At 46.8% G+C, this 21,446-nt stretch overlaps 2 protein-coding genes across 2 annotated transcripts; both read right to left on the bottom strand.

Moving 5' to 3' along the window:
* Nucleotides 1–6,549: 6,549 nt before the first annotated feature.
* Nucleotides 6,550–7,906, bottom strand: LOC124652559 (chalcone isomerase-like protein 2). Its single transcript, XM_047191592.1, has 4 exons — nucleotides 7,712–7,906; nucleotides 7,492–7,587; nucleotides 7,263–7,415; nucleotides 6,550–7,175 (listed from the first exon to the last, which is right to left on the bottom strand). Coding segments are annotated over exons 1-4 (648 nt in total). The 5' UTR covers nucleotides 7,713–7,906; the 3' UTR covers nucleotides 6,550–6,777.
* Nucleotides 7,907–12,127: 4,221 nt separating this feature from the next.
* On the bottom strand, nucleotides 12,128–16,208 carry LOC124652558 (vacuolar-sorting receptor 1-like). Its single transcript, XM_047191591.1, has 12 exons — nucleotides 15,872–16,208; nucleotides 14,671–15,360; nucleotides 14,498–14,586; nucleotides 14,340–14,409; nucleotides 14,166–14,249; nucleotides 13,962–14,038; nucleotides 13,780–13,861; nucleotides 13,458–13,540; nucleotides 13,305–13,362; nucleotides 12,885–13,013; nucleotides 12,533–12,639; nucleotides 12,128–12,440 (listed from the first exon to the last, which is right to left on the bottom strand). Exons 1-12 carry the CDS (start codon nucleotides 16,197–16,199, stop codon nucleotides 12,342–12,344), a joined length of 1,896 nt encoding a protein of 631 aa, XP_047047547.1. The 5' UTR covers nucleotides 16,200–16,208; the 3' UTR covers nucleotides 12,128–12,341.
* Nucleotides 16,209–21,446: the final 5,238 nt, after the last annotated feature.

Raw genomic sequence — 21,446 nt, 5'->3', positions numbered from 1 at the left:
TGCCTGATACTACTTTAATTGATTGAAGCTGTTGATGAGCTAGTGCTGTACTGCTGTTGTTTGTTAATTGAATTACTGCTGCTACATTTGAGATTGAGAGAGGAATGAATCCAGTACTCAGTTGTTCAAGTAAGGTACTGATCTGTCCCGATCTGCTAGTGGCATTCACAAGGAAGTAATGCTGCTAGGTGAAACAAATCCATCTGCTGGTTATTTACCTGATCGTGTTGTGTTTTGAGTACTAGTTCTGGACGTTTTTATTGTGAATGATTATATTCTTGATCAGCACACCGTGAAAGATAGGGCCTACCAGCAGGGTGTTCGAATTACGTTGAAGTACCAATGCTGTAATGAATATTTGTCACTCACTTACTAGCGATCTTTATTCTACTTAAAATGTGCACTCTCATGGGCTATTTACATATTATTCCTTTTGCTTAATTTATGGAATGCTAAAAGGTTATCTTTGAATGCTTTACAACAATATATAGCTTGATATTGGCAATAATTGCTTCACACTAAACTACATTTTGCTTATATGTTACACCTTTTTTTGTTCATTTTTCTTTCTACCACCCAATGTGCAATTTAGTTTCCAGCCGTACCTCCTTTCTGCTTCTTTATGTTGTTAGTTAAGGGTCTTAAGATATATGAGTTGTAGCCGTGAACAACTAACCTGACTTTCTGTCTGACCTTCTAGACAACATTGATGCTGATAGCTTGGGCTTATTTTCCACCACTGTCGTCTGATCTGAATCTCGCAGGCGACAGAGAATGCCAACCCACACAAGATTTTTTTTCAACAATACATCTACGTTCTCTACAAGAAAAGGTGGTGATCTGTAACCTTTCCTTGTCTGTTAGTACTGCATACTTGCAGCTGTTTTTGCTTGTTGTTCAGTTACTGTCTTGTTAGAGAGCTAGAGATTGGCGGCCAACACATGATTTTGTAGCATTTGCTCTTTTGGAGTTGTGTTTTTTGCACAGAATGGTAACCATAAACTGACAACATTTACTTGTCCTTCCAACTGGAACAAGTAAAGAATCGTTGGGGCAAGTTTACATGAGATTTTCTGCTGTCAAAGTATCTGCTCAAGTGGTTCTGGTGAGGCCATCCGATCCTGTGTATATGAATGCTCTTTATTTAAGTTGCAAACTTGTTGATGTAACTACTTAGTAAATTTAATTGTGCTGATAATCTGGATGATATCTCTTGTTATAATTTTACACTTTGCAAGTTGAATTGTACTGATAATGTGTGCATGAAGAACTCTGAGCAAAATCCTTATAAACTGTGTGCTGCTTGTTCATAGCAATCAGTTCTTATCCTCAGGTGAAGTTGATTTAAGTTAAAAAATCAGAACTGCTCTATTTGTGGCTTCTGAGTATATAATATGTCGTTTGTTCAGTATCAAAACTAATAACTTGCTTTATTTCAATGGAACAATTTCTTACAGTCAGTTCTACTCTGCCTGTGCTGGATTTGGCTGCCTGGCTGCGTCAAAAAACAGTCACGGCTTCTCACTGATTCTATGTTGTAGATTGCAGAAGTGGAGCAAGGGCAAGGAGACTGCAGGCAACACATCGCTGTTGGCTCTTGCCACCTGTGACAAGCTCCAAGGTGTACATATTACCTTCATTCAAGACGAAAATGGTGTTCCCCCTCTTTTGCAAAAGCTCAAGTTAGCAACTAATATCTAGTATTTTTTGTGGCTTGTAATATTGTGATTGTTCATAACTATGAAGAGAGCGATAGATTTACTCTTGCTTATCTGAAAATAGCTTGTGCTTTCTCTATACTGATGTAAGTATTCATTGTGTGTTGTCAAAACGAATCTGTGAAGTTGGCTGCTAACTCTACTGGACGAAGTAATAATTGGGCTTAAAAAGGCTAAGGCCCAAACAATATTCGTCCGGAATAGTATACATTTCTGAAAATCAAGAACTGAAATGCTGAATGAAATTAATGGTACAAGGTTTTGGCAAAAAAAAGGCTGAAATGTTGGGCTTTGGCCCATGTAGCTGACCTAAACTGAGAGGAAAAAAAATTATGAATAGGACAAATTGTTGGGCTTGGCCCATGTACATGGCAAAACTGGATTGGGCTGATTTTGATCCACGACCATCTGGTTTGGTCACACATATGCCACGTAGGATTTGCCACGTTGGATCTGACGTGGACAGGGAGGCAAGCTCACGACCAAAATTTTGGTCATAGAATCTGGGACCATCAATTTTGGTCATAGTCCTCTATGACTAATTAAATAAAAAGGTCGTTGTGCACCGTCAGTGACGCTCAACTGGCGACCAACAGTTATTGGTCATGACGTGGTCATAGATGGCGCACAATGACCTTTGAGTGACCAATATTGAGGGTCGCAAGTCACCATATTTCTTGTAAGACTGAGGGGCCTTCATGGTGCCGGGATGACCAGTGGTGTCCTCCTCTATGTCAATGGGAGGTGGAAGGGGAGCCTAGTCGGTCGACGGATATGACATGGTGGTCGGCATTGTCGGCGGGTAAGACTGAGGGGCCTGCATGGTGGACGCTGCCCTGCATAGATGGCGGCGCGCGCTCGGCCGACAAATCCTCGAGCATGTTGCGGGCACCGGTCGTCGCTGCTGCTCCTAGGTGCTTGGGGGCCTTGGAGTTCGCCGGCGCACGGTTGAGGTCAATGGACGAAGGCGACGGCCCCGTCATGGACTCGCCCACCTCCGGTGACCCATCCCGTGACGGGTACATGTACCGCCCCGACGGCGCCACCAATTCCTGCGCGCCGGGCGTGTACCCAAACGGGGTCGGCGGGGTTGTTGAACTTGGAGGAAGGGGTCGGGTCACAGACGAGGCCGAGCTCCCCCCCCCCCCCGAGGCAGTGTCGGCGCCCGGAACGATCATGTGCTGAGCGAGCGCTGCGTGGCCGTAAAAGAGCATGGCATGCTCTTGCATGGCATTCGCCTTCGCCTGCGTTTGGAGTTGGAGGAGCTGATCCTCCGCTCTCTGCCGCTCCTCCGTGGCAGCGGCCTCCTTCTTCCATTGCTCGTGCGCCCTGCGCCGATCGGCCCGCTTCTTGCTCTCGATCGCCCTCTCCTCCGCGGTGAGCTCGGGCTTCACCTTCTTCAAAGCCGGCCCGGGCTCCAGGACCACCGAAGCGTCCAGGACAGGAGCTGCCTCCACGGGAGGAGCGACAACGGCCGCGAGCTGGGCCTCGTCTCAGATGGTGGCGGTGGCGGCGGAAGGAGCTTCGTCGGCCATCTCTAGGTTTTGGGAGTGGAGTGGAGTAAGTGTTTCTTGGGAGGCAGACAGGCGGGCCAGGGGAGGACAACGGGAGGACGCGAGGGGGCAGCCCTCCGTGTCCGCGGCCACGCAAACGTGGCATAGATTTGGGCCGGCTTTGGGTCGACCTATCCGGACGCGCGGGCGCGAGAAGGGTCGCCGCGTTGGAGATGCCCTAAGGGAGCGGGCCACACCAGGAAAAAGAAACACGGTCAGCCGGTTTGACCGGCCAGAATGGCTGTTGTCATAAAAATAAATATAGCTCCTAGCTGTGTTGTTTTGTCCGCTTTTTTTAATTTCTTTTGGCAAATAGCGGAGCAAACTTTGAGTATATTTTGGGTAAGATCTGAGCAAATTTCGATCGCCATCGAGAGCAAAATATTGGAGCGAGCAAGAGCGAAATATTGTGGAGAATAAAGATGGAACCAAAAGACAAGATATTTTTGTGGCGAACAAAAGTGGTAGAAAAAATATTGCAAACGCCAAACCAAATTTGAGCCACTTTTGAAGATGCAGAATAGAGGGAATCAAAGACGGCATGTGGTGGCGAAGATAAAATTGATGAAGGATGCCAAGCGAATGGGATGAAAGAGAAAGATGATTTGAGCCAAAGAACCAAATAACGACCCTGACCCCCTCTTAATAGTGTAAGGTCCCTTCTGGTATCACGAGGAAGCCGAGATCACTCCAAGGAAACTCACTGGCCACTCTTGTGGCTAATCTGCTCAACCCACTCACTGGAGATTAGGACGAGGCACTAGTTCATGATCTCTTCCAGGCTGAGGATGCTAGGGCAATTCTATCTATCAACAACTGTGATGGAATGGAAGACATCCATGCTTGACATTTCGATCCGCGCGGCCTTTTCTCAGTCAAGTCTGCATACAAGGTTGGGGTTAACCTGAGGGATAGGAGGTTGGGCAGAGATGTGCATGCTCCAAGGAGAATCTGGAAAACAGTACTGTCAAATTTGATTGGAACCATATTTGGTCTCTTAAAACGTCAAGCAAGGTGAAGATGTTTGTTTGGAGGCTTGCTCACAATAGCCTAGCAAACAAAAAGAAAATCCGAAGGCTTGGGGTAGACCTCGATACGACATGTCCTGTGTGCCATCGCTTGAACGAGGATGGGGACATGTTTTTTTGAAGTGCAAAAAAGTTAAAGAGTGTTAGAATATCTTGGCTCTAGGTGAAACCCGTGAGAAGCTCATGTCTTGCACCTCAGCCCATAGCATGCTGGAAGATCTCTGGAAGTGGAACGACGAAACACAACTTAAGGTTGTGACCCTGATGTGGGAATGGTGGAACGTTCGCAACAAGCAAAATGCAGGTGAGGCGACTCCTAGCTCCGAGGCTGTGTGCCATCGAGTTGAGAAGCTCCTGGTGGGGCAACTAAGTCTGAAGCCAAACAACCAACCGAAACCTCCAGATATTCACGAATGGAGTAAATGGCCAGATGATCATGTGAAAGTCAACTTTGATGGCGCTTTTGATTCTGACTCGGATTCTGGCGGTTGGGGCTATGTCATCCGTGACCAGGCTGGTGATTTCATTGATCCTGGTGCGGGGAAATTTGCCCATCTTCGAGATGCCTTGCATTCTCAAGCTGTTGCTTGCCTTGCTGCCATTGTTGGGGCAAATAGAGTGGGGGCGAACAGAATTATATTTGAATCTGATTCTTCAAACCTGGTGAATGCTCTCAAGTCCAATGCCTTCGACAGATCAGAAATTGGTGTGCTGGTGAAAGAAGCGAGAAGTTTTTGTACTCTAAACTTTGATTCTTCTCTCTTTTCTTTTAGTCGGCGTTCCTGTAACTATGTAGCCCATGAGCTTGCAAAGCTAGGCGTTATTTCCGAGTCCGAGGACTCTTTCTCGGATGCCCCAGAGTGTATTGTAAACCTGTTGGCCAGCGATTCTGTTGTGCAAGTTTAATGGAAATTCCATTTCCTCGTCAAAAAAATAGTGCGGGGTCCTATTTTGAAGAAAAAACGAAAAGAGGAGACTACCTTGTCGCGCTTTTCCGAGCTTCATCTTCGAGTGCTCCTTCGAACTTTGTCTCGAGCTCTTCCTATCTCTTTTTACATCGTGACCCGACACCGTAAGAGGGCGAGAGAATTAACCGCGTTCCGCTTGACATTTATGACGGCGCTCATGCTTCATTCAAGCCGGAACACTTTAATTGATTGCATGCTCTAGGTCTTGGTCACCAATAGCTCAACTCATGAGCCTTGGAGGATTGTGACCCCGACTTCGAGCCAAATCTTCTCTCTTGACATCACATATCTTGAATCCAACATATGGACTTCAAGCAAAACCCATGGAGTATTCCTTCCAACAAAAACTTAATATTGAAAACATTAGTCCATAGAAATTGTCACCAATTACCAAAAACAAACATAGGGGTACCCTTTCACCGCCAAAGCGGCGTTTGTGCTGGGCCCAAACAAATATCCTCTTTCTCCATTTTTTTATGTTTATTTTTTTCCTTTTCATTTTTTTCCAGAATCTAAATATTATGAACAGTTTTCAAATCTAATTTTGAATTTAAAATTTTACCAATTTAGAGTCTGATTTTTTCCCTAAATTTCAAAAATTTCTTGGAATTTGAATATTTGAACAATTTTTAAATCTGAACATTTTCCAATTTCAACAAATTTTTTGAATCTTAATATTTTGAATGATTTTCGAAATTCAATAAATATCAAATATCTAAACTTTTTCAGAATGTAATCAGTTTTTTTAATCTGATTTTTTTTGAATTTCAATAGTTTTTGAATCTGAACTTTTTGAAAATTAAAATAATTTTTGAATATAGATATCTTTTGAAACCAAAAGACCAGACAAAAATGTAACAACAGGAAAAGGGAACAAAAAAGCCAGACAGAAACCGGGAAATACTGGACGAAAGAAGGGACTCGCAATTTATGAGCCAGGTCCATGCCACAGCTAGGGTGTGCGGCTGGACGCGTGGTGTATAGACCGATCTGGTCGGTGTATAGGTTGTCCTTTAAATGTCAGTAGGAGGACATGTGACCTCACATTATTTGGACAAAATAGGTCTTTCCGTCTATAGGCTTGCTTTTAATCGTAAGCAGGCATATAAACAAGCGCAACCAACCAAGCATCCGATGTAGTTGGAATTGAATACTCCCTCCGATTCATGTTACTTATCGCTAGTATAGATTCATATTAATTGTCTCTAATATGGATTATCTGGATATTTTTTTAGTTCTGGATACATCCATATTAGCAATAAGTAATATGAATCGAAGAGAGTAAGAGAAAAAAAGTTCTTGCATTTAAGATGTTCAAAAATAATCACCGTATATTCGACCTAGATTCTTAGGATAGAAATCGGAAGGTTATTTCATATGGAGTAAATAAATTCATATATAGTTAAAAAAAACTGTAATAGAGTAGCATTCTTGCGTTTCACATATCTGAAGAATAGTACTGTACTGTACGTGTATTTTTATTACACAAGCAACGGCGACTTGGAACGAATCATGGAGAGGAGAGGACCGCGGCGAAATGCTCGGCGAGGCTCTTGACGGTGCTCTGCGACACCGCCGACTCGCCGCCGAGGTACCACCTCTGGATCATCTCCGCAACGCCGGCATTCTCCACGGCCACCTTGGTCTCCTCCTTGCCCTCCGTCGCGAACGATATCTCGGCCGCGGCGCCCGTGGGGGTGGCCGGAAAGTGGAAGGTGACTACGGACCCTGGCCTGAAGTACTTGGACTGGAAGAAGTCGGCGACCTTCTCGAGCGCCTCCTCCTCGTCGTCGTCGTAGCTGTCGGTCGCCACGAGCCGGTCCCTGACGGAGCTCTCGAGCTGCACGCCGTACTGCGAGCCCTTGATCTCCTTGATCACCACCAGCCTCAGAACCTTCTCCACCGGAGCTGCATGCGTGCACGCACGGCAACGTATCAGAAACATGTGGTCTACTGTCCACCTCGATCGATCATCATCAGAACTAATAATCTCACCGGAGACGAGGGCGTTGAAGAAAGCGTCGTCTTCCAGCAGCTGGTTCTTCCCCTTCCAGCCCTGCAGATGCTCCACAACGCCGTCCGTGTCGAGGTAGACTCCGATGGCGTTGAACTTGATCTGGAGAAAATGGATCTCAATGTCCGTGACGCCTGCACATCGAGCTCAACTGTGTCAGAGAAAAAACAGAGATGATTTGTTTCCTCATGTCAAAGGCTCGAGACTTGCCATGGCCGACGAGCGAGAGCGTCTTGGCGCCGGCGATGATCTCCTGCGGGAAGGGGATGCCTTCCACGTCCACGGTCTTCTCGTGCTCCGATCCCACTGCACTCGCAAGCAAAGCTTGATCAAAAACTGAGTTTATTTCCCACATTTTGTAATTGTTTGCCAGAACTGTTTAGCACTAAGATTTTCTTTGAAACAAGAAGATTATAATTAAGCAACTTACTTGTTCTTTGCAGAAGCAGTGGTCAGCAGAGAGAACTTTTGATTGGAGGATGAACTGAAGCAGCAGCTTTGTGTTTGTTCTGGCAGAGATGCACGGAGAGACAGCAAAAGAGTATGGGTGTTTTATCGTGCTGCCGTGCGACGCGATGGAACAGGGGGGGTAGGTGGAGCACTGGGAGTGGACATGTGGCTGTACTGAGACTGCTAGACGCAACTACCACTCTGAAGTAAGCGTGCAAACAAACGTACTACAAGGGTTTAGAGAGGGGGAGAGGTAGGTGCATCTTGTGGTCAACAAGTGTGCAGCAGAATGCTCTTAATTTCCATTTCTTTCCATTAAATTATGGTACATCCAGTACCAGATCATGTAGTTTTGAACCCACGAAGACATAAGAAACTATAGATAAACACCGGAAAATACAGCGAGGAATCCTCGTCAAAGCTACCGCCGAACTCGTAGATGTTGCTGGCAATGGACAATATCAAAAAAACTGACACACTGAAAAACCTTCAAAGATATGTAGAGGAGAGGATCAAATCTCCTTAAATCGCCGCAAGCATATGGACCATTGCACCAAGCATATCGACGGGCACCAACCTGATCTAGCCATTCAGCCCGGCTAGCATTGTCAAGCTAGGCCGACGATCTTGCTCATCAAGAGCATCTCTAGTTGCGTCCCCTAAACCGTTCCTCAAACAGCGCCGGATCGAACGTTGCGGGACGTATTTTGTTTGTGTCGCGTTTGGGGGACATCGTTCCCCAGCCGCATCCCCCAAACACCGCTCCCAAACATTAAAATATTTTTTTGTTTTTTGTATTTGTTTTTTTATTTCAATAGAGAGAAGAAACATTTCACAAACTAATACATAATTGGGACATGGTTTACACAAACTAAAACATAGTTTGGAACATGGTTTCCACAAACTAATACATAGTTTGAACCATGGTTGACACAAATATAAAACATTGCAAAATAATGAAACCTAACTAGTGTTGGCATCGAAGATTTCGTGTGTTCGCTGCCAAGAAAAACACTCTCAGGCACTCCTAGTCACCCAAACTGGAAAATCCAGCTGTTGATGGAGCCCCTGTTGGTTTTTTCGAGAAAGAACAACCAGAAACCTTCGCGCCTATTTTCGGTACGAAGAAACAACACTCAGTCGTCGTCCTCCTCGGCGTTGTCGCCGTGGTAGTGGCGACGGCAGCACATCTCGTCGAACACCTTGACGCTCATGTCCCGTCGCCAAGGTAGGAGAACATGAGCACGAAGCCGGCTTCGAGGTGGTGGTAGCGCGCGAACTTCTCCCAGCCGATGTGGAGGTACATCTTGCCGCGCGCGTCGTAGATCACGTCCACAATCCACCGGTAGAAGCCGCAGGAAGCCTCCCGCAGATGCAGTGAGTCCGGCTCGTCGCCGGCGACGAAGTCGGCGAACGTGTCCAGCAGCCTCTGGATGCCGTGTGGGTCGCCCTTGAGGACGACGACAGACTCGAACAGCACTTGCCGCTCCTCCTCCTGCAGGTCCGACGATGAAGACGACGGCGTCGCAGGCGACGTCGAGCGTACAGCTCTGCCGCGGCCACGACCACGACCACGGCCGCGACATCGTCCTCCGCCTCTACCAGCCATGGCGTCGACTCTTGAGATGTTGGCGTCTAGGGTTGGGGAGAGAGGCGCTAGGGTTTGTGTGTAAGAGGGACGATGAGAGGCAACCCTTTTATAGGCCGGAGGGAGGCGGGGGATTGGTGGCGCTTATTAACGCCGGCACGCAGAGCAAGGCGCGACGAGACGCTTCGCTACGCCTCTGCGGGAACTGCATCGTCGCTGCGCGTCAATAACTTCCGTCGCAAGGTAGGCGACGGTTAGGTTAAACTTTAATGTACCGCTGACGCGTCGGGCCCGCCACACCTCACCTTTCGTTGTGTCCAGCATCCCCGGACCGTTCCCTGTGTAGTGAGAACGTGCTCGAAGCGCCGGACAAAAAGTGGCTTTAGGGCACGTGGCTGAAAACGTTTCTTTGTTCGGCGCGCCCCAAATCCTTTTGGGGGACGTTTTGGGGAACGCGGCTGGAGATGCTCCAAGGCTCGAAAGATGGGTTGTTGAAGATTGCAATGTGGCAGACTATGCCCATGGAGCGTGCTAACAGACTGACAACAAGAATCAGCTCTACTGTCCACAAAACCTTCCAAGCTCTTTGGCAACGCCAAACCTAGCGCACCGCGATAGTATTGTTGAAACAACACAACCAACACTGTTTGTGGGGGATTGCTTGGAAAAAAAACAACCAACACTGTTTGTGTGACGCAGCAGCGACACCAAAACCAAACCAAAAAAAGAAGTCCTACACCAGATGAGAGATAAATCGCCCACGGCACCAGAGCGGTGGCTGGAGATCGATGACAAGGTCAAAGCCACAAGTTGTTAGTAGAGAACAGCTAATCCCCCTAGATGTGGTGCCTAGCACTCGAATGCTCCTGTTAATCTCAGAAAAATGTGAAATAGAGATTCCTTCCTTCTTTTTCAGCTAAAGGGGAATGATTTATTCCCTCCATTCCGTAGATATCCAACCTGAACCTGCTCGTCTGTTTTTTCGTACAAATTAGAGCATCTCCAGCCGCGTCCCCCCAAAGCATCCCCCAAACCGCGCCGGATTGAGCGTTTGGGGACGTGTTTTGTTCGTGCCGCGTTTGGGGGACGTCGCTCCCCAGACGCGTCCCCCAAACGCCTCCCCCAAACATTTAAAATTCTTTTTTTGGCATTTTTATTTCAATTTCCACAAACTAATACATAATTGGGTATGTGGTTTACACGAAGACATAGTTAGGAACATGGTTTCCACAAACTAATACATAGTTGGAACCGTGGTGGACACAAATATATAATATTGCAAAAAAAACTAAACCTAACTAGGCCGTGCATCGAAGGTTTCGTGTGTTCGCTACCAAGAAAGAACACTCGAGGGCATACCCAGTCACCCAAACTGGAAAATCCAGCGGGAGATGGTGCCCTTGTTGGTTCTACCGAGGAAGAAGAATAGACAGAGACCTCTGTGCACGTATTCGTTGCGAAGAAACAACACTAGTCGTCATCCTCGTCGGTGCTGTCGCCGTGGTAGTCCCGGCGGCAGCGCGTCTCGTCGAAGACCTTGACGCTCATGTCCCTGTCGCCGAAGTAGGAGAACAGGAGGATGAAGCCGGCTTCGAGGCTGTGGTGGCACGCGAACTTCTCCCCGCCGATGTTGAGGTACATCTTGCCGCGCGCGTCGTAAATCGCGTCGACGATCCACCGGTAGAAGCCGCACGAAGCCTCCCGCAGATGCATCGTGCGCGGGCGGTCGTCGCCAGCGACGTACTCGGCGAAGGAGTCCGGCAACCTCTGGATGCCGCGCGGGTCGCCCTTGAGGACGAGGACGAACTCGAACAGCACGTCCCGCTCCACGTCCATCCTCGACGATGAAGACGACGGCGTGGGAGGCGACGGCGAGCGTTCAGCTCTGCCGCGGCCACGACCACGACCACGGCCGCGAGGACGACCTCCGCCTCTACCAGACATAGCGTCGAGTCTTGTTGAGATGGTGGCGGCTAGAGTTTGGGAGAGAGGCGCTAGGGTTTGCGTGTGAGAGGGACGATGAGAGGCGGCCCTTTTATAGGCCGGAGGGAGGCGGAGGAGCGGTGGCGCTCATTAACGCCGGCACGCAGAGCTAGACGCGACGGGACGCGTCGCTGCGCCTCTGCGGGAACTGCACAGTCGCTGCAAAGCCAATTAACTTCCGTCGCGAGGTAGGCGACGATTAGGTTAAAATTTATTGTGCCGCTGACGGGTCGGCCCCGGCACTCCCCGCCTCGCTTTTCGGTGTGTCCGACGTCCCCGGAGCATCCCCTGTGGGACGGGGACGGGCTCGGGGCGCCGGACACCGTATCGGACCGCGCCAGACAAAAATGGGCTTTGGGGGACGCGGCTGGAACGGATTTTTGGTCCGGCGCGCCCCAAATTGCTTTGGGGACGCGGCTGGAGATGCTCTTAAGGGACACAATGAGAAGACAGAGTGAGGTAGAGAGGGTTATTGAGTTCAGAGACAGGGTCCTGTAATGCATTCTCAAATTTGCTAGAACGTCGCCTCTTCCTGCAATCAAACTGGACGTGGCCTCTACCTCTACCTAACAATATACATCACTCCTTTCCATTCTAAATGAATGGCCTGAAGCTACAATTACTTTACTAATGGCCTGCAATTTATTTGCTTCCTGACAGGTGCTAAGCTACCTATATCTGCGTTCTCTTTTAACAAAAACCACACTCAGAAGTGTTCTCAATCATTTTAGTTATTCTCTGGCTTACTAAGAGTATGAGGATCAAAGGAGGAAAACAGACAAAAACAGAGGAAAAAAGAAACACAAATGACATGAGTTTGACATCTCTTTCCCGATATAAAAAAAAATTAAAGAAAGAGATCATCACATCATTCAAGCTTAAGAAAAAAAATCTAACTTAATCTATGAATTTACACGAGGGCCGACAGAGCACGCTACACAGAAGATCGTTTCATCACGCATATGCATCACAAGTGGTTATCTGTTCCTCTCATCATCTTTTCCATAATCCTGGAAGAACCTGCCTCTACTGCTGCTCTTCACATCTCGATATGGTGAGAATGACTGGAGATATCTCCCTGGTTGTCCAGGGGCATGTACTGCGCCATGATAGCCCGGATCTCCGAATCCATATAGCTCTGTAGAGAAAAAGGCGGTGCAGAACAGTATTAGACGCCAGCCTAGACTTATTCATGAATAGTAGTTATTCTGTGCAAGTAGTATATCTTACCCGGATCCTGTACTTGTACACCGCGTATCCTGCAATTCCTGTTGCTGCTAGGCCAAAGAAGATAACCCATAGGAAATTCCAGCCTACCTGTCCTGCTGCATTTTTGCCTGAATAGAATGTGTCAGATTCAGTATCCCAAAATTCAGAAAATTAGACTAACCTAAATGTTACTATGGTAACCTTTCAACAGCTAATTTAATGAAGAAAAAGAATCGCAAATACAATGACTGAGCTATAGATTATAACTAGCCTACAAATCGTGGGACGTCGTCCAAATATTACATGTTAGCTCAAGCATATATGTGAAACTACAGAGGCAGTAGTAAGCTAGTTATAGAAAATATGAACATACTTATGCACGTATCGTGCTCCTTCATGTACAGGAGGCCATCACCGCAGCCACACTCATAGCTTCCCCATGTGTTCTTGCATTTGCACTCTTTGCACTGGCATGCAGTCTTTTCCTTGCACTCATCAACATCTAAAACAAAATATTTCACATCAGCACAACAACAACAAAAGTACCAGTAATCTGACCAATAATGTACAATGTGCTTTGACAGGGAGAAGGTCTATATTCACATTTATGCACCGGAACACACAAACTTTTCGATGAAACAAACTACATACAAACTTCTCGATGAAAAAGATAAGTTTCAAATGTGAAAGCAAATTATTTGGTGGATATTCACATTATCCCATTGAAAGCTACATAATCTGCAAAACAAAGGCACTTCTGAAAATAAAATGGAGTTTGGGAACCAACTCTTACCTTCACATTTGTGAACACCGTCCCCTTTGAATCCATGTGGGCATTTGCAGCCACCATCCTGCAGGTTATGAACAACATAAATCTGCCTTTAGATTTCAGATTATATACATGTGGCAGCATCAAGGTTAGCAAAAAAGTGAACTAATAACATACAGTGCAGGCAGAGAGTGTTAGACCATTCCTGGTCTCTTTCCAACATCCTCCATTGTCAATCTCGCAGCGCCCAGATCCTAATGCTGGAATAACACAGACAAGTTTAACAAAAAAAAATGCAACAAGGTGAACCTTGTATGTCGCATAAAAAAAGTTTGTTGTGCAGAGGACAAGTCTCTAACTACTATCTTCAGTAATAAGGTTTAGAGTACTAAAAACTAATCAGACATCCGAGGCATGATGTGACCCATGCCATTATTTCAATTATAGAAAATAAATAAGACAAAGAAAATATTATCCTAAGTTGCTACAGGATAGGTACCTTCACAATGAGTGTAGCCATCGCCAACAAATTTTACACCTTTCACAACCGGACATTCGCAAACTCTTCCACGGAAAGTATCCTGCATATAACAACAAGTAAAATCGTATGCATCTGCTAAGCAGAGAGGTGTTGTCCCATGAACTAGAATTTAGCAGAAAAGCTATGACCACCGAAAGTACCTTGCATGCAGATATATTAGCAGCCTTATCATGCCAACAGCCACCATTGTTCTCCAAACACTCATTAGTTTGTATATCTACAGTTTGATAACAAAAATCAAAGAGGTTCAAGAGAAAGGCACAAACAGGTAACGTTGCAGTAAGTATTCATCACAAAGCAACACTGAGGGAAAGGTAAGGGCTTAACACAGTCAACACACTAACCTTCACTCAAGCAGACAGCAGGCTCAGTAGTTTCTTTAAAGCCTGCACAAAGTGCCTTAAGAACTGCTCCTTTGTCAAGTTTTCCTGAGAAATACAAATGTTAGGATAAGCACAACCGAAACCTCACATATTGCAGCCTTGTTGTTAACTATAATGGTTTGATAGAGCACACACCTCTGTATTGTCTATTATTGATGACTAGTGTCGGTAATATAGTGACATCACCACGGGCGCCTTTGCCAATCTATGTAAATCAGTCAAAAATGTTACAGTATGATATCAATCGGGATGAATAGAGGAGAGAAGATCGTACTGAGGTACTAAGTACTAACCTGAGCATCTTGTTCGGCTTTCAGCACAGGGTTTTCTTTATCAGCATCTGGATCACCAATGCACTTATCTATTGCTTTGTGATCAAGTCCTGGAAATCACAAACATGTTCAATACAACTTACTTCTACACCTCACTTTAAGGATAAAGAGGCGTATGGAAAAAACGAACATACCAAGTGACTTGATCACTTCATCAGTACATTCCTTAGTGTACTTATTTTCCTTCATTGGGCAGCGAATTGCAAAATCAGTCACATAGTCCCACCACAACCAGGGTTTCTGACTGTCCTTAGCAACTTGATAAACACAAACTTGTCGTAAATTCTGAACCACCACATCTTTCCCATCATACCCTTTGCTGAAATCCTGTTCAGGGTCAGGCGCACAGTACCTCCCGTGGTTGATACACTGGGACTTGCACTGCTTGCTTGACGTGAAGGACTCCGGGCAATACCAGGTAATGTAATGAGGAGTGAACTGTGTGTAACCTTTCTTCTCAAGTATCTGTGCCGGTCCTTTGAAGCTCTTGACAAAATCAATCTGGCTGTCACATTTTGGACCACACTCATCGTTACTGTTGGTCCAAAATTCATACTCGACACGCTCGTCAGGGTGAGGCAGGGACTCCCTCCAATCCAAATTCACATTAACCATGTCGCCCTTCTCGACTGCTTTCCTGAGCCTGTCCCCGAAGCTTTTGGTTATCAGCGCTGACGCAATGGTGATGTTCTCTAAATAATCCTGCCTCCCGCTCTCTTCAGGCGTGTCCATCGTAATTAGCGGCTCATCCTTGTCATCGGCGACAAGGATAGCCGCCACTCCTGCGTTCTGCGCGTTCCATGCCTTCTTTGTGAAGAAGCAATCTACATAGAACAAGAAAAATCATGTTATGCCATGCACGGCGTATCTTAACTAACCAAGTAGAATGCAACAGGACTGAGCATATTTTAATTAACCAAGTGGAATGCAACATGGACGAGCTGGCAAATAAGAACGTTGAATAATCGGCTGAAAACAAAATCAGTAGAACATCGTAGAGAGGCCAAAAGACAAGACAGTGACCTATGTGCCTTTGAGCAAGGGGCTCTTAGCGGTAAAACCTTTGCAGATTTAGTTTGATCCACACATCAAGTCGCAGATTTGGTCGGTGTACCAAATTGGGTCAACTAACAGTCAGCTCAATCACTATCATCACATGACAAGATCTAATTTTCAATGCGCATAAGAGACCACAGGGTTAAATAAAAGCTAGCTCACTTCTAGTTGGTGTTTCAGTTGCAATCTATCAGAAACTAAACCAATCTAAGCATACAAAGCTAACAGATTAGGTCGGGCAGAAGGCAATTATAAAGATAAAGAATCAATTGTGCTCACCTCCCCTGTCTACGAGCAAGAAGGTGGGGAAAGACCCGGGCTTGGCCTTGTAGGAGATGTCGAAGTCGTCGAAGCTCTTGCAGGCCTTCCGGTTGGCCTTGGGGTAGGCGACGACGCCGACCATGGTGCCGCCGTACTGGGGCACGCCGAAGTTGCCAATGGCGCACTCGTAGGTGCCCTTGAGCGCGTCCGGCGCCGTGACCTTGAGGCTGTTCTTCTCGACGACGAACCTCCCCTCGCAGGAGCAGCAGAAGGTGCACAGGAGAGCCGCCCACGCCAGCAGCAGCAGCAGCCGCCGCGTCGCCGGCGGTGTGGATCGGAGCTCCATGCTCCAATCCGGCGATTAAACCGGGGAGACGGCGCGATGTAGCGTAAAGATCGGGTTTTGGCAGCGTAGGAGGTTGTTGGATTGGAGTGTGGTTTATTTATGGTTTTTGGGTTGGCGGAGGAGTTGGAATCGGAGTTTGGATTAGGAGTTGGAGAGATTTTGTGGGAGGAGACGGTTGCGGGGAAGAAGCATACGGAGACGCAGGTTGTGAAAAAGAAAGCCTTTTGTTTTGTTTACCCTTTTTTACCCCATAGCGGCACATGAGCAACGTGCCACGGTTTCTTTTTGCCTCTTAGGGCATGTAACGTGTAGGACACTTATACTCGCAAATAAAAAACCGTGTAGGAGTAGTACTTGTTTCGTCTCATAAAATTTATCTCAGATTTGATAAAATCTAGATGTATCTACTAGATAGTATCTGAATACATCTAAATATTAACAAATTCTGGATAATTTTTCTGAGACAGAGGGAGTATATTAAATGGGTAGAGGTGATGTCTGATGGTACGCCGTCCTAGCTACCATTGCACGAATGGAACGAGAATTAGCGAATCGGAGGTTTTGCCTTGTGCACGGTACAGAAAACAGTTGCAAATCAGTGACCCGATATGAAAAATCCTCCGCGGACGGTTGTACCATGCACCCACGACTACTACTGCACCAAACACGATAGGAAAAATCCTCCGCTACTTTTCCTCTTGTCATCGTTTACTCCCACAGACCCAATAAAAACTTGTTTGGTACTAAAGTGTTTATGGAAATTGGTGGGGATAATACTCTAAAGTATTGGGTGAAACCGCTACCTTCACCCAATCCCCACAAAACCTCATCCCTAATCCCCACTCATAAAAACTGCCATTTGAATTTGGTTAATAGGGATTGGTGCAAACGGCAATGGCAATCAAATAAACAGACATGGGCAAAAATTCGGTTTTTATGTCATGAGCCACATGGCAACTGTAAACTCAGAATATTTGAGTTTCAGTATACCTTAAAATTAACACTAGTACGGAATGAAGGAGTACATGAGCTAGATCAAGTCATAAACAGTTTTCAAATAAATCATAGACCATTCTGGACTTAAACTCTGAACATGACAACATACTTGATGTTCAACATACATTAAAATTGACAAGCCACACCCTATAACAAACTCTGAAGCTGCCTGAATCTTGAATTACAAAATTACTCATAGAAGCCCGAAGCGGATCTGAAATCAAATTACAGCTCGAAGCAGACCGGTAGAACATGCATCCGCAGATCTATAATATGCAACTGACAAATCATAAATATAGGATAATCATATTTTATCTGAAGGCCATACCGGAAGATGGTACATAAATAAGAAACAACTAGGAAAAAAGGCCATGACTCATTAAAGCATCCTACGAATGTTTGGTTAATTTGTAATTTGTGAGTTATCAGATTAAGAAATTATTATCAATCCATGGTGGACGAAATGGAAGAATTTTTGTTAATATAAACCACTTTGGGACTATATTGTAGCACATGTATTGTTTTACATGAAAATACTGGGCAGTAGCCGTTTACACATAGCAACTTACAAGTTACCAATGCACACTCCTAGTAACCACTAAGTTTAGTTCAGTACACTGTAATGACTTTGCTGCCCTGAGAAACAATTCTCAATAAGAGGAAACTGCAATTCTTTTACTGAAGCTTTTACAGTTATTTAAATTCATGACATGTGGCTTCTGCTGTTCACACTTACTTCGGTACATGTATTAGACAACGACCGATTGACATTTATGTGCTTCTTAGTTTTGTGAATGAGAAACTAGTATTTAGTGTGGGTCAAAGGCCAGTACATGTACAAGTAATACAATATGCAGGAAAGCATCTCATACAGTGGGAATATACAGTAAAGGGTTCTATACATCACTAACCCCCCCCCCCCTCAAACTCATGGTGAATCAACAACACTGAGTTTGGAGAGAAAAAAAACCCATGTTGTGGTCTAGTCTGGGCCTGCGTGAAGAAGTCAACAAGCTGTAGCTTGGAAGGCACATAGTGAAGAGCCATAACCTGATCCTGCAGAACGTTACGCACATAGAAGGCATCAACACCAATGTGTTTGGTGAGCTCGTGCTTCACCGGATCACGCGCAAAGCTGATGGCACCAGTACTGTCCGATAAAAGAGGAGTCGGTGCGTCAACAGAAACACCAAAATCCTCAAATAACCAGCGTAACCAAGTCACCTCTGCCATCAAGAGAGCGATCACTCGCAACTCAGCCCCGACACTCGAACGAGAGACTGCAACCTGCTTCTTGGTCTTCCAAGCAATGAGAGAACCACCAAGAAAGACACAGTAGGTAGAAAGAGACTTGTGATCCGATGGATCACTAGCCCAGGTAGCATCTGAGTAGGTCTGGAGTTGTAAGGAGCTGGAGCGAGGAAAGAAAAGATGATGGGAGATAGTGCCACGAAGATAGCGGAGGACTCGAAGGAGATGACTATAGTGGACACTAGTGGGAGTAGACATGAACTGACTCGAAATGTGGACCGGGTAGAAGATGTCAGGACGGGTGACAGCAAGGTAGACAAGGCTCCCAACCAAGTGATGATAGCGAGTCGGGTCCGGAACATGATCACCATCAGTGGCACGGATACGGACATTGAGCTCCATAGGAGTCTCGACAGTGTGCTCATCACCAAGAGAGGCACGAGTGAGAAGGTCCTGAATATACTGCTCCTGGGAGATATAGAAACCATCAGAGGTAGAGGAAACCTCAAGCCCAAAAAAGTAGTGAAGAGAACCAAGATCAGTCATGAGAAACTGATCACGAAGACGGGCCTTGACAAAGGCAATGTACTCAGGGTCATCACCTTTGATGATCATGTCATCGACATAAAGAAGAAGGAGAGTCCGACCACGAGAAGATGTGTGGACAAAGAGCGCAGGATCATGTGCGCTAGGGACAAAACCGGCAGAGGTCACCACAGAGGCGAAACGCTGAAACCAGGCGCGAGGAGCTTCCTTAAGGCCATAGAGAGAGCGCCGGAGACGACAGACCATGCCGTCGGGAATAGAGTAGCCAGGAGGTGGCTGCATGTATTGATGAGGACATCCCTACCACATTACTATCTCCGTCATTACCAACTGAAGATGAAGTTGATGTTAAGCTCAAGTCCAATGAAGTTAGGATTGGACCTATTACAAGGGCTCGTGCGAAGCTACGTAAACAACCGGTGAACTTGTTCCTAAATGATACTTTGATTGATGAGAACTTTATACTGCCTAAGTCCTGTTACTTATGTATCATCAGGTATGAGGAGGAGACAAGCATCGCACGAGGAGGAGAGGAGCAGCTGGACGTGAAGATGGATGTGAAACTGGGCATGAAGCTGGACATGAAGATATTCCATGGACGCGCGAGGGAGGAGCAGGAGGCATGCGCGCGAGGAGAAGATGTTGTCCAGGCCGGTGCCAGATCCGGTTCGACCGGCCGTACCGCCGGACCATCCGGTCCCAGGCCCGGTCCGACCGGATCCCGCGCCGGGTCCGTCCGGTCCAAACCGGCTGTGGCGCTTGTGCCAACCGGGCGCTATCCAGTAAGCCCGGAAGCCTCGCCCGGTCACCACCCGGTGCCAGGTCCGGTTTGAACCGGACCGGCTGGTCCCAGACCTGGTCGACCGGCCCCCAGGCCGGCCGTGTCCGAGTCTGTCTCAACCAGATCTATTCTGGGTCGGTTATTTTCGTACTTTTTCGACCTGAGATCGTCCCGGACGCCTATATAAGTGCCGAGGACGCCCCCAAAGTTTCTTTAGACCATGTTTAAGATAAACCCTAGTTCTTAGTTGTTTGCTCTGCAAAACTATTGAATTCCCTACACCATATTGCTTGATATTGTATAGATCTGAAAATCTTGTGTAATCTGCTGTTCCATTGGGAATTAGAAGGTTGCAACTTACCGCTTCGTGGTCGGCGGCTACGTGCGAAAGTGTGTGGAGTTGCGAATATCTTGCAGGGTTGAGAGGCACGTTGCATTGGCGACAGGGACCAATCGAGAGATCTCGTTGCATCATACAAGTTATCATCTACTTCATCAAGTTACCTCCGCTGCAATCACCCCGTGATCATCATCACAACCGTTGCTTACTAAGAAGATCGGGCCACCCCTTATCATGTATACCTCCTCACGTAGCTCACCATTAAGAAAAGCATTCTGCACATCAACCCGAGAGAAAGACCAGTGACAAACAGAAGCAACGACAAGAAGACTACTAACAGTGGTCATGTGAGCCACTAGAGCAAAGGTCTCGTCATAGTCATGGCCATGCTCCTGCTGAAAGCCGCGAGGTGAGCGGCAAGACGAGCCTTGTAGCGCTCAAGAGAACCATCGGAGCGAGTCCTGATCTTGTAGACCCACTTGCAGGTGATGGGATGAACAAAGGAAGGTGGAGTGACAACATCCCAGGTGCCAGTACGCTCGAGAGCAGCAATCTCCTCAGCCATCGCTAGCTGCCATTCGGGATGAGCAAGAGCATCCCGATAAGAGGCCGGCTCAAGGACAACAGACGGACCGTAGTGAGTGGGAGAATAGCGATCATGAGAAGGACGAGCACGAAGATGATAAGTCGGCTCGGAAGAAGAGGGCATTACACCAGAGGTGGAGGGCATGTCAGGAGGAGCATCATCATCCTCACGGGGATGACGAGAGTAGTGAAAAGGGTAGGGAGGAACCACTGTAGGCGAGGGAGGTGATATGGGGGAGGAAGGTGTGGAGGGTGGGGAAGGCGGTGAGGGAGGAGAGGGGGTCTGGTGAGTGACAAAGGAGTAGAAGGTGGGGAGAGAATCGGCAGAGCAGGAACCTGAAGCACGGGAGGAGGTGAGTCCGGAAACATGATAAAAGAGATATCATCCATCAAAAATGAAGAGGTGGAGGGACGCGGGTAGAAAGGACGGGACTCATCAAAAGTGACGTCCCGAGATATGCGTATCCGACGACCAATAGGATCCCAACACTTATATCCCTTGTGCTCAGCACTGTAGCCAAGGAAGACACACTCAACAGATTGAGCAGTCATCTTGGTGCGTTCACGTGGAGCTAGAAGAACATGCAAACACAACCAAAAAGCTGAAGGGTCGAATAATCAGTAGCACGGCCAGTAAGACGCTCAAGAGGAATACCACCCTGCAGGGCCGTGGAGGGCCGAAGGTTGATGAGGTAGGTGGAAATAGACACAGCCTCAGCCCAGAAGCGAGGAGGAAGAGAGGCGGCGT

This window comes from Lolium rigidum, chromosome 5 (genome assembly GCF_022539505.1).
Source record: "Lolium rigidum isolate FL_2022 chromosome 5, APGP_CSIRO_Lrig_0.1, whole genome shotgun sequence".
In the NCBI taxonomy this organism is placed as follows: domain Eukaryota; kingdom Viridiplantae; phylum Streptophyta; class Magnoliopsida; order Poales; family Poaceae; genus Lolium; species Lolium rigidum.
The sequence above is the reverse complement of the archived record's forward strand: the minus strand, read 5'-3'. Positions and strand labels throughout refer to the sequence as shown.

What these genes read in the sequence shown, in the direction of transcription:
- LOC124652558 (XM_047191591.1), bottom strand. Translation starts at nt 16,199, where the DNA reads ATGGAGCTCCGATCCACACCGCCGGCGACGCGGCGGCTGCTGCTGCTG. An exon ending in TAACACTCTCTGCCTGCACT is followed by an intron (nt 13,363 to 13,457) that starts GTATGTTATTAG and finishes CATAACCTGCAG; the next exon opens with GATGGTGGCTGCAAATGCCC. An exon ending in GGAGCACGATACGTGCATAA is followed by an intron (nt 12,640 to 12,884) that starts GTATGTTCATAT and finishes CATTCTATTCAG; the next exon opens with GCAAAAATGCAGCAGGACAG.
- LOC124652559 (XM_047191592.1), bottom strand. An exon ending in GCTCTCGCTCGTCGGCCATG is followed by an intron (nt 7,416 to 7,491) that starts GCAAGTCTCGAG and finishes CTCGATGTGCAG; the next exon opens with GCGTCACGGACATTGAGATC. An exon ending in CTTCAACGCCCTCGTCTCCG is followed by an intron (nt 7,176 to 7,262) that starts GTGAGATTATTA and finishes GCACGCATGCAG; the next exon opens with CTCCGGTGGAGAAGGTTCTG.